The 14,610-nt window shown below is 48.7% G+C and overlaps 1 protein-coding gene across 1 annotated transcript in view; it reads right to left on the bottom strand.

The window, feature by feature from the left end:
• The window catches only part of mtf1 (metal-regulatory transcription factor 1), a 94,460-nt gene extending 85,460 nt beyond the window's left edge, over positions 1–9,000 (bottom strand). The window contains exons 1-2 of the mRNA XM_078237772.1: positions 8,745–9,000; positions 1,784–2,278 (exon numbers count right to left, since the gene is read on the bottom strand). Coding sequence (XP_078093898.1) covers positions 1,784–2,278; positions 8,745–8,852 — 603 coding nt within the window. The 5' untranslated portion in view covers positions 8,853–9,000. The remainder of the gene's footprint in view (positions 1–1,783; positions 2,279–8,744) is intronic.
• Positions 9,001–14,610: the final 5,610 nt, after the last annotated feature.

Here is a 14,610-nt window from a genome sequence, read left to right as displayed (position 1 = left end):
ACCGCACGAATTCCCTACTATTCATTATTTCAACCAGTTGTGCTTTTTCTTTAAAAAATTTCTTAACTATTCCCTTTGTCCGAAGAGTTGGTTAAAAAATGTGCTGAAGTAAGCCACCTATCCCTAAATGCGACAGCAACACTATTTCCTCTGTAGAACTCACATGAAATGTCTCCTTTTCAAGTTTCTCTGCTTCTCAGTGGCAAACTGCCAACTTTTTATAAGAATCCACCACTACTCTTGAGCACTCTGACAATGACTAATAAAAGCATTGCCATAGAGTAAATGCATTTACTGTCCCTAAACATTTAAACAGATTTGCAGTCTGCCTTTCAAGTACAAAATTAACTCCAAAATCACCATATCGGCAAGATGCAAGAGGAGAACATGCAACATTTAATTTGTGAAGGAATGCAATTTTTAAATACAGCCCAAGGTATTAAAACTCCCAGGTGGAGGCTCAGATGTGAATGCAACGTTTTTGTAATACAATGCATCCAAATTCAGAAATTTGAAAAACAGCACTGTTGCGCACTGCTGCTAAGCATTGTCGAAAAATTTGCAGAACTAGCCTGGTGATGTGCCAGTTTGCATTTGTCTATCAAGTTTTATGTTTTCAAATGAATAAAAAAGGCACGGTAGCACAGTGGTTAGCACTGCTGCTTCACAGCTCCAGGGACCTGGGTTCGATTCCCGGCTTGGGTCACTGTCTGTGTGGAGTTTGCACATTCTCCTCGTGTCTGCGTGGGTTTCCTCCGGGTGCTCCGGTTTCCTCCCACAGTCCAAAGATGTGCGAGTTAGGTTGATTGGCCAATCTAAAAAATTGCCCCTTAGTCTCCTGGGATGCGTAGATTAGAGGGACTAGCGGGTAAAATATGTAGGGATATGGGGGTAGGGCCTGGGTGGGATTGTGGTCAGTGCAGACTCGATGGGCTGAATGGCCTCTTTCTGTACTGTAGGGTTTCTATGAAATCTGGACATAAACGTTTAGAATAGAATAATTGAATACGTTTTCAAATGGATAATCTACAGCATACAAGGTCTTGGTGGAATTCCACAGGAACGGCACACTGGATTGATTTGGCATACATCATTATAATTCACCATGCAAAAAGATGGCCACTGCTGTATAGCCAAGCACCTATTTTACACCGACTTTAGATTAAAAAACTAAGATTAAAAAACTAAGATAAACCACTTTATAAAAAAACTAAATATCCCAGAAGGTATTTTTCAAGTCAATTACTTGCTAGCTTTCACTGCCTCAATGTAACAAGGGTTGGCACAAGTTCTCTTTTTTCACATAACTTAACATTTTTGTAGCATTCCTCACATGCAGGAAACAAAGATTCAAAGTGCGTTCCATCAGCAGGGGGGAAGAGAGTGGACATTAAACCGAAGAGAGAGAAAAGAAACTGTTAAGTTTAGAATCTACAGACACAGGTAGGAAAACAGAAGAAATTATTTGCAGGTAGTTCCAAAGGACAGGATTGTGGTGATTGAACCAGCTGCCAATGGCCTGGGAATGGAAAAAGAGCAGTACAGTTAGAGGAAGTGGAAAGGTACATATGGGGACAGGAAAATAAATGCAAGGCTTAGACAACATCACAAAGGTAGGAGTGGGCCACAATTATAAAGCAATTTGAAAGGTAAGATGTGAGACACCAGTGGACCGGGGAGGATTGAGGGTAGGGTGACTGGAATGCAGTACTTTACGTATGTATTTTGACTAAAAGGTAACAAGAACATCTGCTAGCCTTCCAAACTGCTTTTGATTGTTTACCTCTTTAACCTTCGTCTCAGGACACTCTGACTGCAGGGTGAGTGTGGCTCCCTCTATGTTCCTGGGCATGGGGGTGGATCCCGGGTTGATGGTGAACTGAATCTGATCAGGAGAAATGGTGTGATGGACATAACCCTGCGACATTCCATCAGGATCTGATATCAAATAAAAGTTGTCCTCTCCGCTTTCAGTTAAAAAAGACACCAAGTTATTATTGTTTCCTCCTTCATCTTCATCCTCCTCCTCGTCCTCTTCTTCAAGGCCAATTGGGTCCTGTTCTATTAGGACAGTTGTCCGATCATAAACTGTTCCAGACGAAGAGGACACCAGGCCATTTTTACCAGAAAATCCCATCTTCTCCTCTCTCGTCACCTCCTCTTCTTCATCTTCTGTTTCATGATACGTGACATTGTTATTCTCAGATACAAGTTTGCCTTTTTCTGGGTCATTGTCACCCATGTTGTATTCTGGATTATGGCAGAATAGTGGAATTCTCTGGATAATTATGAGAGAGAGAGAGAGAGAGTCATTAATACAGAAAAATGCATAACACCAGCTTTCCATAACTGGAAAAGATGATTTGCATTTAGAGTCATACAGTCAGAGATTTACAGCATGGAAACAGGTCCTTCAGCCCAACTTGTCCATGCCGCCCAGTTTTTATGATTAAGCTAGTCCCAACTGCCTGTGTTTGGCCCATATCCCTCTTTACCAACCTTAACCACGCAGCAGTCTAAATGCTTTTTAAAAAAAAATTATACCTATCTTTAATACAACCTCTGGCAGCTTACCACCCTCTGAAAAAATTGCCTCTCTGGACCCTTGTACATCTCTCCCCTCAAACCTATGCCCTCTAGTTTTAGACTCCCCTACCTTTGGGAAAAGATGTTGACTATCATCTATGCCCCTCATTATTTTATAGACCTTCTAAGAGTGGCCATACCAATGTCTTGTACAACTTCAACAAGACGTCCCAACTCTTGTATTCACTGTTCTGACCAATGAAACCAAGCATGCTGAATGCCTTCTTTACCACCCTGATCACCTGTGACTTCACTTTCAAGGAGCTATGAACCTATACCCCTAGATCTTTGTTCTAGAACTCTCCCCTACTCTCCTCCTCTATGTTCAATCTACCAAAATGCATCACTTCACATTTATCCAAATTAAACTCCATCTGCCATTCATCAGCCCACTGGTCCAACTGATCAAGATCCCATGCAATCCGAGATTACCTTCACAGTCCACTATGCCACAAATCTTGATGTCATCTGCAAACTTACTAACCAGGCCTACTAAATTCTCATCCAAATCATTAATATAAATGACAAATAACAGCGGACCCAGCACCGATCCCTGAGACATATTGCTGGTCACAGACCTCCAGTTTGAGAAACAACCCTCAACAACCACCCTTGGTCTTCTGTCATCAAACCAATTTTGGATCCAATTGGCTACCTCACCCTGGATCCTGAGATTTAACCTTTTGCAACAACCTACCATTTGGTACCTTGTCAAAGGCCTTGCTGAAGTCCATGTAGACAACATCGACTGCAATGTCCTCATCTACCTTCTTGGTTACCACTTCAAAAAACTCAATCAAATTTATGAGACATGATTTTCCACTCACAAAGCCATGCTGCCTGTCCCTAAATCGGTCTTTGTATCTCTAAATGCCTGTAGATCTTGTCTCTGAATACTTAACAACTTACCCACCCGGCGTGTAGTTCCCAAGCTTTTCCCTGCAGCCCTTCACCCTCCAATTTTCAGGCACCTCACCCGTGACTGTCGAGGATTCAAATATCTCTGCTAGGGGACCTGCAATTTCCTCCCTAGCCTCCCACAACGTCCTGGGCTACACTTCATCAGGTCCTAGGTATTTATCTATATTTATGCACTTCAAGATTTCCAGCACTCCTCCTCTATAATATGTACACTCAACACATGACTATTTATTTCCCCAAGTTCCCTAACATCCATGGCTTTCTCAACAGTAAATACTGATGAGAAATATCCATTTAGGATCTCACCCATCTCTTGTGGATCCACACATAGATGACCTTGTTGATCCTTAAGAGGCCCTATTCTCTCTCTAGTTACTGTTTTGCCCTTCATGTATTTGTAGAAGCTTTTTGGATTCTCCGTTGCCTTATTTGCCAAAGCAATCTCATGTCCTTTTTTGCCCTCCTGATTTCTCTTAACTCTACTCCGACACCTCTATACTCTTCAAGGGATCCACTTGATCCCAGTTGCCTATGCTGGTCATATGCCTCCTTCTTTTTGAAGTCTCACAACACCAGGTTAAAGTCCAACAGGTTTTTCTGGTAGCACAAGCCACAAGCTTTCGGAGCGCTGCCCCTTCATCAGGTGAGTGGAAGTCGTGTTCACAAACAGGGCATATAAAGAAAAACTCAATTTACAAGATGATGGTTGGAATGCCAGTCTTTACAGGTAATCACGTCTTAAAGGTACAGACAATGTGAATGGAGACGGCCTCAACCGGGATCTTGGGTTCATGTCACACGATCTGTAAACCCCACGACTTGCCTGGGCTTGCAAAATCTTTCACTGTCCTGGCTGGAGACAATACACATCTCTTCAACCTGTGCTTAACCCTCTCTCCACTCACAATGTCTGCACCTTTAAAACTTGATTACCTGTAAAGACCCACATTCCAACCATTACTTTGTAAATTGAGTTTGTCTCTATATGCCCTGTTTGTGAACAGAACTCCCACTTACCTGATGAAGGAGCAGCACTCTGGAAGCTTGTGGCTTGTGCTACCAGATAAACCTGTTGGACTTTAACCTGGTGTTGAGACTTCTTACTGTGCTTACCCCAGTCCAACACCGGCATCTCCACATCCTTCTTTTTGACCAGGGCCTCAATATCCCGAGTCATCCAGGGTTCCCTACCAATACCTGCCTTGTCCTTCAGTAAAAGGCATGTGCTCACCCTGAACTTCTGAAAGCCTCCCACTTATCAGACGTCCCTTTGCCTGCCAACAGACTCCTTCAATCAACTTTTGAAAATTCCTGCCCGATATCAAAATTGGCCTTGCCCAAATTAGAATTTTAAAGTAATTTATATATTATTTTTCACTGAACATTTATGAAGCATTTAGATGAGCAATTGGAACACCATAGCATACAAGGCTATGGACCAAGTGCGGGAAAATGGGTCTTTGTGTGTTGTAAACCCATACGACACTATGACAACCTCAAGACTTCCCAACCAATGAAGTACACTGAATGTTATGTGGGAAATGCAGCAACCAATTCACTCACAGCGAGCTCTCACAAACAGATAAATTACAGAAAGTGGGAAAACACACTGTATTGGTTCAAGTCATACAAATCATAATCATAGAATAGTTACAGCACAGGAGGCCATTTGGCCGGTTGCGTCTGCTGGCTCTTTTGAAGGAGCAATTTACTTAGTGACACGACACCGACTTCTCCCCATAGCTCGGCACAATCTACCTTTTCAGATAATAACCCAATTCCCCCTTGAATGCCTTGATTGTCCACCAGACAGGCAGTGCATTCCAGACCCTAACCACTCACTGTGTACAGAAGTTTTGCCTCATGTCACCATTGCTTATTTTGCTAATGATCTTAAAATTTGTCCTCTGGCTCTCGATCCTTCCACCAATTTTTCCACAACTACTCTGTCCAGACCCCTCCCGACTTTGAATACCTCTCGCAAAATCTCCTCTCAACTTTCCCTCCTCCAAAGAAAACATTCCCAACTTCTCCAACCTATCTCTGAAACCACTCTTCTGAATAGTTTCCCATTCTGATCACAGTGAACTGATACTAGAAAATGAAGGGTATTGCCATGACTTACTACATGGACACACTGGTGCAAAGCAAGAGGCCAGTCATGCCGAGTGATCTGTGCCCCAACAATACAGCCAGTGCCTCAGGGGAGGAGGGGAAAACCAGAACAAACACAGCATTAGAAGACCTGGATTCTCCACGCAGTGTCATCACACACTAGATTTTAAAATTTAACAATAATGCAAGGTCATTTTAAACATTGTACTCCAGATTAATGCATATCCGATTAGAGTCCAATTCTCATCCAAGAATGCCAACCTATCAAATTACATTCTATTACACAGTTTCAAATCCAAGATTACAATACTTCATCTTAAATGTTGTTAGCTTTGAATACTTGGTACCTGGAACAATATAGCAAAGTTATTATCCAGGTTGGGAGCACTTTACACAAATTTGCAAGTGGGTAAAGTCCTCAATCACCAAACAAATTTAAATACAAAGATTAGCCATAGATAACATTATGATCCAAGCTCAGTATTTCATGGAAAGATTTGCCTTGAATGAATCAGCATTTCAGTGAACTCAAAAGACGTAGCTTGGCAAGATCTAAACTAGGAAAGTATCTGCTAATTATGTTCACTTGCTAAATGTGAATTAAAAACAAGTATTACATACATCAAGTGAGTGTGAAATTTTTGGTTAAACTAATCTAATAATTTACAACAAACACAAATTTAAATAGAATTTAAGCCAAAGGACATGGACATGACTGACAAAGGCTAGTAATGGGTGCTCATTCCCAGTTGCCCAAGAGTTAGGAATGGACTATCTTCTTAGCCCCGTATCTGCAGCAGTCTGTTACAAAGGGTGTGGGATTGGGATTAGGATGCTATTTGGGCCAGACCAAGGATGATGATAGATTTCTTTGCCTAAAGGATATTAGGCATGGTTGCACAGTGGTTTGCACTGCCGCCTCACAGCACCAGGGACCTGGGTTCAATTCTGGCCTTGGGTGACTGTGCAAACTCCACACATTCTCCCTCTATCTGTGTGGGTTTCCTCCGGGTGCTTCCGTTCAGTCCAAAGATGTGTAGGTTAGGGGGTAACAGGGATATGGGTGTATGGCTGTGGGGAGTTGGTGCAGACGCGATGGGCCAAATGGCCTCCTCCGACCGTGTAGGGATCTATGATTGAAGAATCAGTTTGACTTCAACCATCTGATTTCGTCAATTTGATTGATACCAGCCTGATACGTCAATTTTTGCTCTACCATCCACTCTGCCCCCTCCTCACCCACAACCTGTGTTCCACCCCAACCCCCACACAACACCCCCCCACCATGCTGCAGTCACTCATTCCCTCGCCCTGCCCCCTTCCCTCCCCCCGCCCACCCTTGCTCTGCCCCCTCCCCCCGCCCTTGCTCTGCCCCCTCCCCCCCGCCCTTGCTCTGCCCCTCCCCCCGCCCTTGCTCTGCCCCCGTCCCCTCTCCACCCTTGCTCTGCCCCCTCCCCTCCTCTCCCACCCTTGCTCTGCCCCCTCCGCTCCCCCCGCCCTTGCTCTGCCCCCTCCGCCCTTGCACTGCCCCCTCCCCGCCCTTGCTCCGCCCCCTCCCCTCCCCCCACCCTTGCTCTGCCCCCTCCCCTCCCCTCCCCCCCCACCCTTGCTCTGCCCCCTCCCCTCCCCCCACCCCTTGCTCTGCCCCCTCCCCTCCCCCCACCCTTGCTCTGCCCCCTCCCCTCCCCCCACCCTTGCTCTGCCCCCTCCCCTCCCCCCACCCTTGCTCTGCCCCCTCCCCTCCCCCCACCCTTGCTCTGCCCCCTCCCCTCCCCCACCCTTGCTCTGCCCCCTCCCTCCCCTCCCCCACCCTTGCTCTGCCCCCTCCCCTCCCCCCACCCTTGCTCTGCCCCCTCCCCTCCCCCCACCCTTGCTCTGCCCCCTCCCCTCCCCCCCACCCCTCCCTACTCCGCCCCTCCCCCGCCCCCCTCCCCTCCCCCCCTTGCTCTGCCCCCTCCCCTCCCTGCTCCGCCCCCTCCCCACACTCCCCCTACTCTGCCCCCTCCCCCCCCTGCTCTGCCCCCTCCCCACACTCCCCCCCCCCCTGCTCTGCCCCCTCTCCTCCCCCCCCTTGCTCTGCCCCCTCTCCTCCCCCCCCTTGCTCTGCCCCCTCTCCTCCTCCCCCCCCTTGCTCTGCCCCCTCTCCTCCTCCCCCCCCTGCTCTGCCCCTCTCCTCCTCCCCCCCCATGCTCTGCCCCCTCTCCTCCTCCCCCCCCTTGCTCTGCCCCCTCTCCTCCTCCCCCCCCTTGCTCTGCCCCCTCTCCTCCTCCCCCTCTCCCCCCTTGCTCTGCCCCCTCTCCTCCTCCCCCCTTGCTCTGCCCCCTCTCCTCCTCTCCCACCCTTGCTCTGCCCTCCGCTCCCACCCTTGCTCTGCCCCTCCCCCCCCCTGCTCTGCCCCCTCCCCCCCGCTCTGCCCCCCCCTGCTCTGCCCCCCCCTACTCTGCCCCCTCCCCCCCCCCGCTCTGCCCCCCCTACTCTGCCCCCCCTACTCTGCCCCCTCCCCCCCCCTGCTCTGCCCCCTCCCCCCCCCTGCTCTGCCCCCTCCCCCCCCCTGCTCTGCCCCCTCCCCCCTGCTCTGCCCTCTCCCCTCCCCCCCTGCTCTGCCCCTCCCCCCCTGCTCTGCCCCCTCTCCCCCCCTGCTCTGCCCCCCCCTGCTCTGCCCCCTCCCCCCCCTGCTCTGCCCCCTCCTCCCCCCCTGCTCTGCCCCCTCCCCCCCCCCTGCTCTGCCCCCTACTCTGCCCCCTCCCCCCCCCCTGCTCTGCCCCCTACTCTGCCCCCTTCCCCCCCCCTACTCTGCCCCCTCCCCCCCCACCACACTTCCCCCCTCTCCCCACACCCCCCCTGCTCTGCCCTCTCCCACACACCCCACCCCCGTGCTCTACCCCCTCCAATGTTCCCCCATTCACTGTGCTGCTCCACCCCAGCCCCCCCTTCCTCCTCCATTCCGCAGCAACCGCTACCTCCTCCTCCTCCCCTCAGCCGCACTGACAGTCCCGCATCCCGGGATGGGGGGGTAGAGGCTCTCTCTCTCTCTCTCTTGCAGCATGAGGCCGGGGCTCGGCTTGCTGCTCCTCTTCCGGGTTAGCCCACACACACTCACTGCCCCCCGGCCAGGCCCTTACCTGCTGCTCCCTCGGCCCCGCTCGCCGTTGCGGTCCCCGCAGCCGCCACCATGGCTCTCCGCCCGCGGCACGCCGGGATGGCGGCAGCGCCAGCCCCGCCCCCCTCATCGACAAACAAACAAACAGGCGGCCACAACAATAGGAGCCTCCCGCCGCCGCCGCTCTCCCGGGCCCGGTACAGCCGCTCTGAGGGGAGATGGGGTTGGGTTCCGTGCGGGCGGATGCAGCCCGTTTCCCCGGACGACGACCCTCAGGGGCCGGAGGTCAGTGCTGACGTCAGCGCCGGCATCACGTGATCCTGGCGCCCCGCCCCGCCGCACGGGCGGAACTCTCCAGAAAGTTCCGGCGCTTTCCTGGCGCCGCCTCCCCAGGGGGAGTGTGTGTGTGGTAACGGTGCAGCCGGGGAAAGGAGGTCTGCAGCCAGCCCAACTCCCGTTATTCTCAAATATCATAGAATCCCTACCGTGCACGAGGAGGCCATTCAGCCCATCGAGTCTGCACCGACAACAATCCCACCCAGGCCCCATTCCCATGTATTTACCCCAGCTAGCTCCTCCTGACACTAAGTAGGGTGGCACAGTGGTTAGCACTGCTGCCTCAGAGCGCCAGGGACCTGGGTTCAATTCCCGGCTTGGGTCACTGTCTGTGCAGAGTCTGCACGTTCTCCCCGTGTCTGCATGGGTTTCCTCCCACAGTCTGAAAGACGTGCTAGTTAGGTGCATTGGCCGTGCTAAATTCTCCCTCAGTGTAACCCGAACAGGTGCCGGAGTGTGGCGACTAGGGGATTCTCGCATTAACTTCATTGCAGTGTTAATGTCAGCCTACTTGTGACACTAATAAATAAACTAAGGAGCAATTTAGCGTAGCCAATCCACCTAACCCGCATGTCTTTACTCTCCAGAATTAGGGAAAGTGATGCCACTTATTATGGAAAGTGGAAAGCACAGTGATTGGCATTGCTGCCTCACAGTGCCAGGGACCCGGGTTTCAATTCCCGCCTTGGGTCACTGCGAACCTGCGCGTTTGTGGGTTTCCTCCCACAGTCCGAAAGACGGGCTGGTTAAATGCATTGGCCATGCTAAATTCTCCCTCAGTGTATCCGCACAGGTGCCGGAGTGTGGCGACCAGGGGATTTTCACAGTAACTTCATTGTTCATGTAACCCTACTTATGACACTAATAATTAAACTTTTAAAAAAAAGCTTAGCTACCCAGGTTGTCCCTCACCTTGTTGGAAGGTCATCCAGATCCCTCATCACCACCATTCACCTCGTTCTCTTTTCTTCCCCTCATTTTGATGCACTCGATTCGCATCAACAGCAGAGACGGTGGCATAGTGGTAAAGTCAGTAGACCGGTTGTTCCCAACCAGTGAGCCGTGAAGACCCCCATCCTCCACCAAGTGTACCATGAAAACAGATTCAAAATGAGTCAAAATTCGTGTAATTCAACTAAAATTAATTTTTGTTTTCGACTCTGTGGTCTGCATCTCCAAGACCTAAAGAGCCTTGGGCCTTCTGGTCAAACGCCAGCTGGGAAAGAGCCATACATGCGCAGTTAGATTTTTTATGTTGGTCAGGCAATTGTGGTGGTGAGTAGGAGGAGGTCTCCCGGTTCACTGCCAGATTGGGATGCCCTGCACCATGGTGCTCTGAAGCTGGCTTCCCAGGCGTACTTAGGCTCTGAACCCGCTCCCGCCCGCCCCCCCCCACCAACCCCAAGCTCCCAGCTGTCAAAAAAAACTGACAATGCCGGAAGATTGCAGTGCCGGACTCGCCCAAAAGACCAGCATGGAGGACTCCCACCTTCACGCTGTTATTATGCTTAGAAACTTTTGGCAAAATTCCGCCCATAAACTGTATAAAGGAACCTTTGATTTTCTTAAAAACACAGTTTGCAAATAATTTATCCAGTTCATACAAGATTTAATATTTTGAAACAGTCATCAACATGTATGTTGACTGTTTCCCTCCACAGATGCTGCCTGATTACCTGAGTTTTTTCCAGAACTTTTCTTCTTAAGTCAGATTTCCAGCATCTGCAGTATTTTGCTTTTGCATTAATATTTTGTGTTCTATTACCTCAGATAGAAAAATGAAATATGAGAAAAAAGTGATAACGTAATTAAAAAAGAAAGAGGGAAAAGCAGAATGCAGGACTGAAGTCTCAGCATTATGTTAATCTCATAGGTATTAACTGAACTATAAGATACAAGTTTTTGCATGGTTTCAATATTGTGATTTTCAGCCCAACATGTGCCATTTCTTACTTCTCTCTGTCTCTCCTGCTTCTCCCAGGGTTTTTGCGCCCTTTTTGAGTATTCTCTTTGTGTGCAGTTCCAAGTCCCATTGCTCATGCACATGGGCCTGACCAATGTAAAAAATCCAAACTGCTCATTCGCGGCTCTTTGCCAGTTCATTGGGTCTTGGAGATGTCAATCACAGAGCTGAAGACGAAGGTTAGTTTTAGTTTAATTACATAAATCTTTAATCATTTTGAATCTTTTCTCGAGGCACACGGGTGGGGGTGGGGGGTGGGGGTGCGGGGAGGTCTTCACAGCACACTAGTTGGCAATCACAGAAGACACATTGTTCAGCATAGATTTGTTAGAGGAAGGTCTTGCCTCGCAAACTTGATTGATTTCTTTGAGGAAGTGACAAGAAGAGTTGATGAGGTAGTGCAGTGAGTGTTGTGTACGTGGATTTTAACAAGGCGTCTGACAAGGTCCCACATGGTATATTGGTCAAAAAAGTAAAAGCCCATCGGATACAGGGTAATGTGGCAAATTGGATCAAAAGTTGGCTTCTCAACAGGAAACAAAGGGTAATGGTCAATGGATGCCCTTGTGAATAGCAAGTTGTTTCAAGTGGTGTTCCACAGGGCTCGGTGTAGGCACTCTCATTGTTTATGTTCTATATTAACGATTTCGACATGAACGTGGGGAGGACGTTTGGAAAATTTGCAGATGACATAAAGATTGGCCGAGTAGTGGATAGTGTAGAAGATAGCTATAATCTCCAAAGCGACATCAATGGGCTGGTGGAGTGGGTGGTAAAGTGGCAGATGGATTTTATCATAGAGAAGTGTGAGATAATGCATTTAGGGATATCAAACAGTTGTGGGAAATATACAATAAATAGGAATATACTAAGAGGGGTAGATGAAGTGACAGATCTTGACATACAAGTACGCAGGTCCCTAAAAGCAGCAGTTCAAGTAGACAAGGTTGTAAAGAAGGCATATGAAATACTCTCCTTCATTGGCAGAGATAGACGATATAAAAGTAAGGATATAATGTTGGAATTGTATAAAATACTGGTGAGGCCACAACTGGAGCATTGTGTGCAGTTCTGGTTACCACATTACAGGAAAGACATAACTGCTCTGAAGAGAGTGCAGAGGAAGTTTACAAGAGTGTTATAGAAAGGATATTATTAGACGAGAAAGAGTGCAGAAAAAAGAATATTACAGAAAGGATATTATTAAACTAGAAAGGATGCAGAAAAGATTTACTAGGATGCTACCGGGACTTGGTGGTTTGAGTTATAAGGAGAGGCTGGATAGACTGGGACTTTTTTCTCTGGAGCGTAGAAGGCTGAGGGGTGACCTTATAGAGGTCTATAAAATAATGAGGGGCATGGATCAGCTAGATAGTCAATATCTTTTCCTAAAGGTAGGGGAGTCTAAAACTAGAGGGCATGGGTTTAAGGTGAGAGGGGTGAAATATAAAAGTGTCCAGAGGGGCAATTTTTTCACACAGAGGGTGGTGAGTGTCTGGAACGAGTTGCCAGAGGTAGTAGTAGAGGCGGGTACAATTTTGTCTTTTAAAAAGCATTTAGGCAGTTACATGGGTAAGATGGGTATAGAGGGATATGGGCCAAACATAGGCAATTGGTACTAGTTAGGGGCTTAAAAAAAGAAGGGTGGCATGGACAAGTTGGGTCGAAGGGCCTGTCTCCATGCTGTAAACCTCTATGACTCTATAATGTTGCCAGGGCTAGAAAAGTGAAGCTATGAGGAGAGATTGGATAGGTTGGGTTATTGTCCTTGGAACAAAGAAGGTTGAGGGGTGACTTGATGGAGGTGTACAGAATTATAGGGGAAGAGATAGTTTATTTTTATTCACTTATTCATCACAAGTAGGCTTACATTAACACTGCAATGAAGTTATTGTGAGAATCCCCTCGTGGCCACACTCCGGCGCCTGTTCGGGTACACTGAGGGAGAATTTAGCATGGCCAATGCACCTAACCAGCACATCTTTCAGATATGGGAGGAAACCAGAACACCCGGAGGAAACCGGAGGCGGCACGGTAGCACAGTGGTTAGCACTGCTGCTTCACAGCTCCAGGGTCCCGGGTTCGATTCCCGGCTCGGGTCACTGTCTGTGTGGAGTTTGCACATTCTCCTCGTGTCTGCGTGGGTTTCCTCCGGGTGCTCCGGTTTCCTCCCACAGTCCAAAGATGTGCGGGTTAGGTTGATTGGCCAGGTTAAAAATTGCCCCTTAGAGTCCTGAGATGCGTAGGTTAGAGGGATTAGTGGGTAAATATGTGGGGGTAGGGCCTGGGAGGGATTGTGGTCGGTGCAGACTCGATGGGCCGAATGGCCTCCTTCTGCACTGTAGGGTTTCTATGATTTCTATGAACCCATGCAGATACGGGGAGAATGTGGAGACTCTGCACAGAGAGTGACTCAAGCCGGGAATCGAACCCGGATCCTTGGCGCTGTGAGGCAGCAGTGCTAACCACCGTGCCGCCCTCAGATAGAGTGGACAGGATAAATTTATTTCCCTTGGTGGAGAATTCTAGAACCAGGGGACATAGATTCAAGAGATAAAAGCAAATTACTGTGGATGCTGGAATCTGAAACCAAGAGAGAAAATGCTGGAAAATCTCAGCAGGTCTGGCAATATCTGTAAGGAGAGAAAAGAGCTGACATTTCGAGTCCAAATGTCCCTTTGTCAAAGCCTGCTCAGATTTTCCAGCATTTTCTCTTATAGATTCAAGAGAAGTGGAAGTAGCTGTAGAGGGAACATGAAGGAGAACATGGGGAGGACGGGGGTAGTGGGAGTGAGTACATGGTTTGGTGTTGCAGGTGAAGGGTTAAGTAATGAATAGACCTTTGTACTTATCGGAGAAGAGAAGCCATTATAACACTAACCACACAGCAACAGGTGGTGGGTGGCCAAATTGGTAATCCTCACCAGATAGGACATTGATGTCCTGGATCTCGAGTGCAAGCATGAGGGAAGGTCTCAGATCATGGAGAGGCAGGCATCTCGGAGGAAGGCAAGATTACAATGGACAGAAGCAGGATAGGCAGAGAGTGAAAAGAATGTAGGGTTGTCTCATCCCTCATAAGGACTTCTGACCCCAGTGATTGCTCACTGCAATGTATTGTCAAGCATTCTATGTTTTTTTAAATTGTGTTATCATGGCCACAAAGGCCACGGGGGAATCACAGGGGGCACGGTGCTACAGTGGTTAGCACTGCTGCCTCACAGCACCAGGGGCCTGGGTTCAATTCCCAGCTTGGGTCACTGTCTGTGTGGAGTCTGCATGTTCTCCCTGTGTCTGCGTGGGTTTCCTCCAGGTGCTCCGGTTTCCTCCCACAGTCTGAAAGACATGCTGGTTAGGTGCATTGGCCCTGCTAAATTCTCCCTCAGTGTACCCTGAACAGGTGCCGGAGTGTGGCGACTAGGGGATTTTCACAGTATTTCATTGCAGTGTTAATGTAAGCCTATTTGTGACTCATAAATAAACTTTAAAACAATAGATCTCCCTGCGGGTTGCCTTATTGAGCGAGCACAGGCTCACCCAATGAGAAGTGGTCAGCGGTGTTTTTTAAACCTGTTACTCCATTGTTGTA

The sequence above is a fragment of the Mustelus asterias genome, chromosome 21 (genome assembly GCF_964213995.1).
Source record: "Mustelus asterias chromosome 21, sMusAst1.hap1.1, whole genome shotgun sequence".
In the NCBI taxonomy this organism is placed as follows: domain Eukaryota; kingdom Metazoa; phylum Chordata; class Chondrichthyes; order Carcharhiniformes; family Triakidae; genus Mustelus; species Mustelus asterias.
Note: the sequence above shows the minus strand (reverse complement) of the source record. Positions and strands in the feature narration are given on the sequence as shown.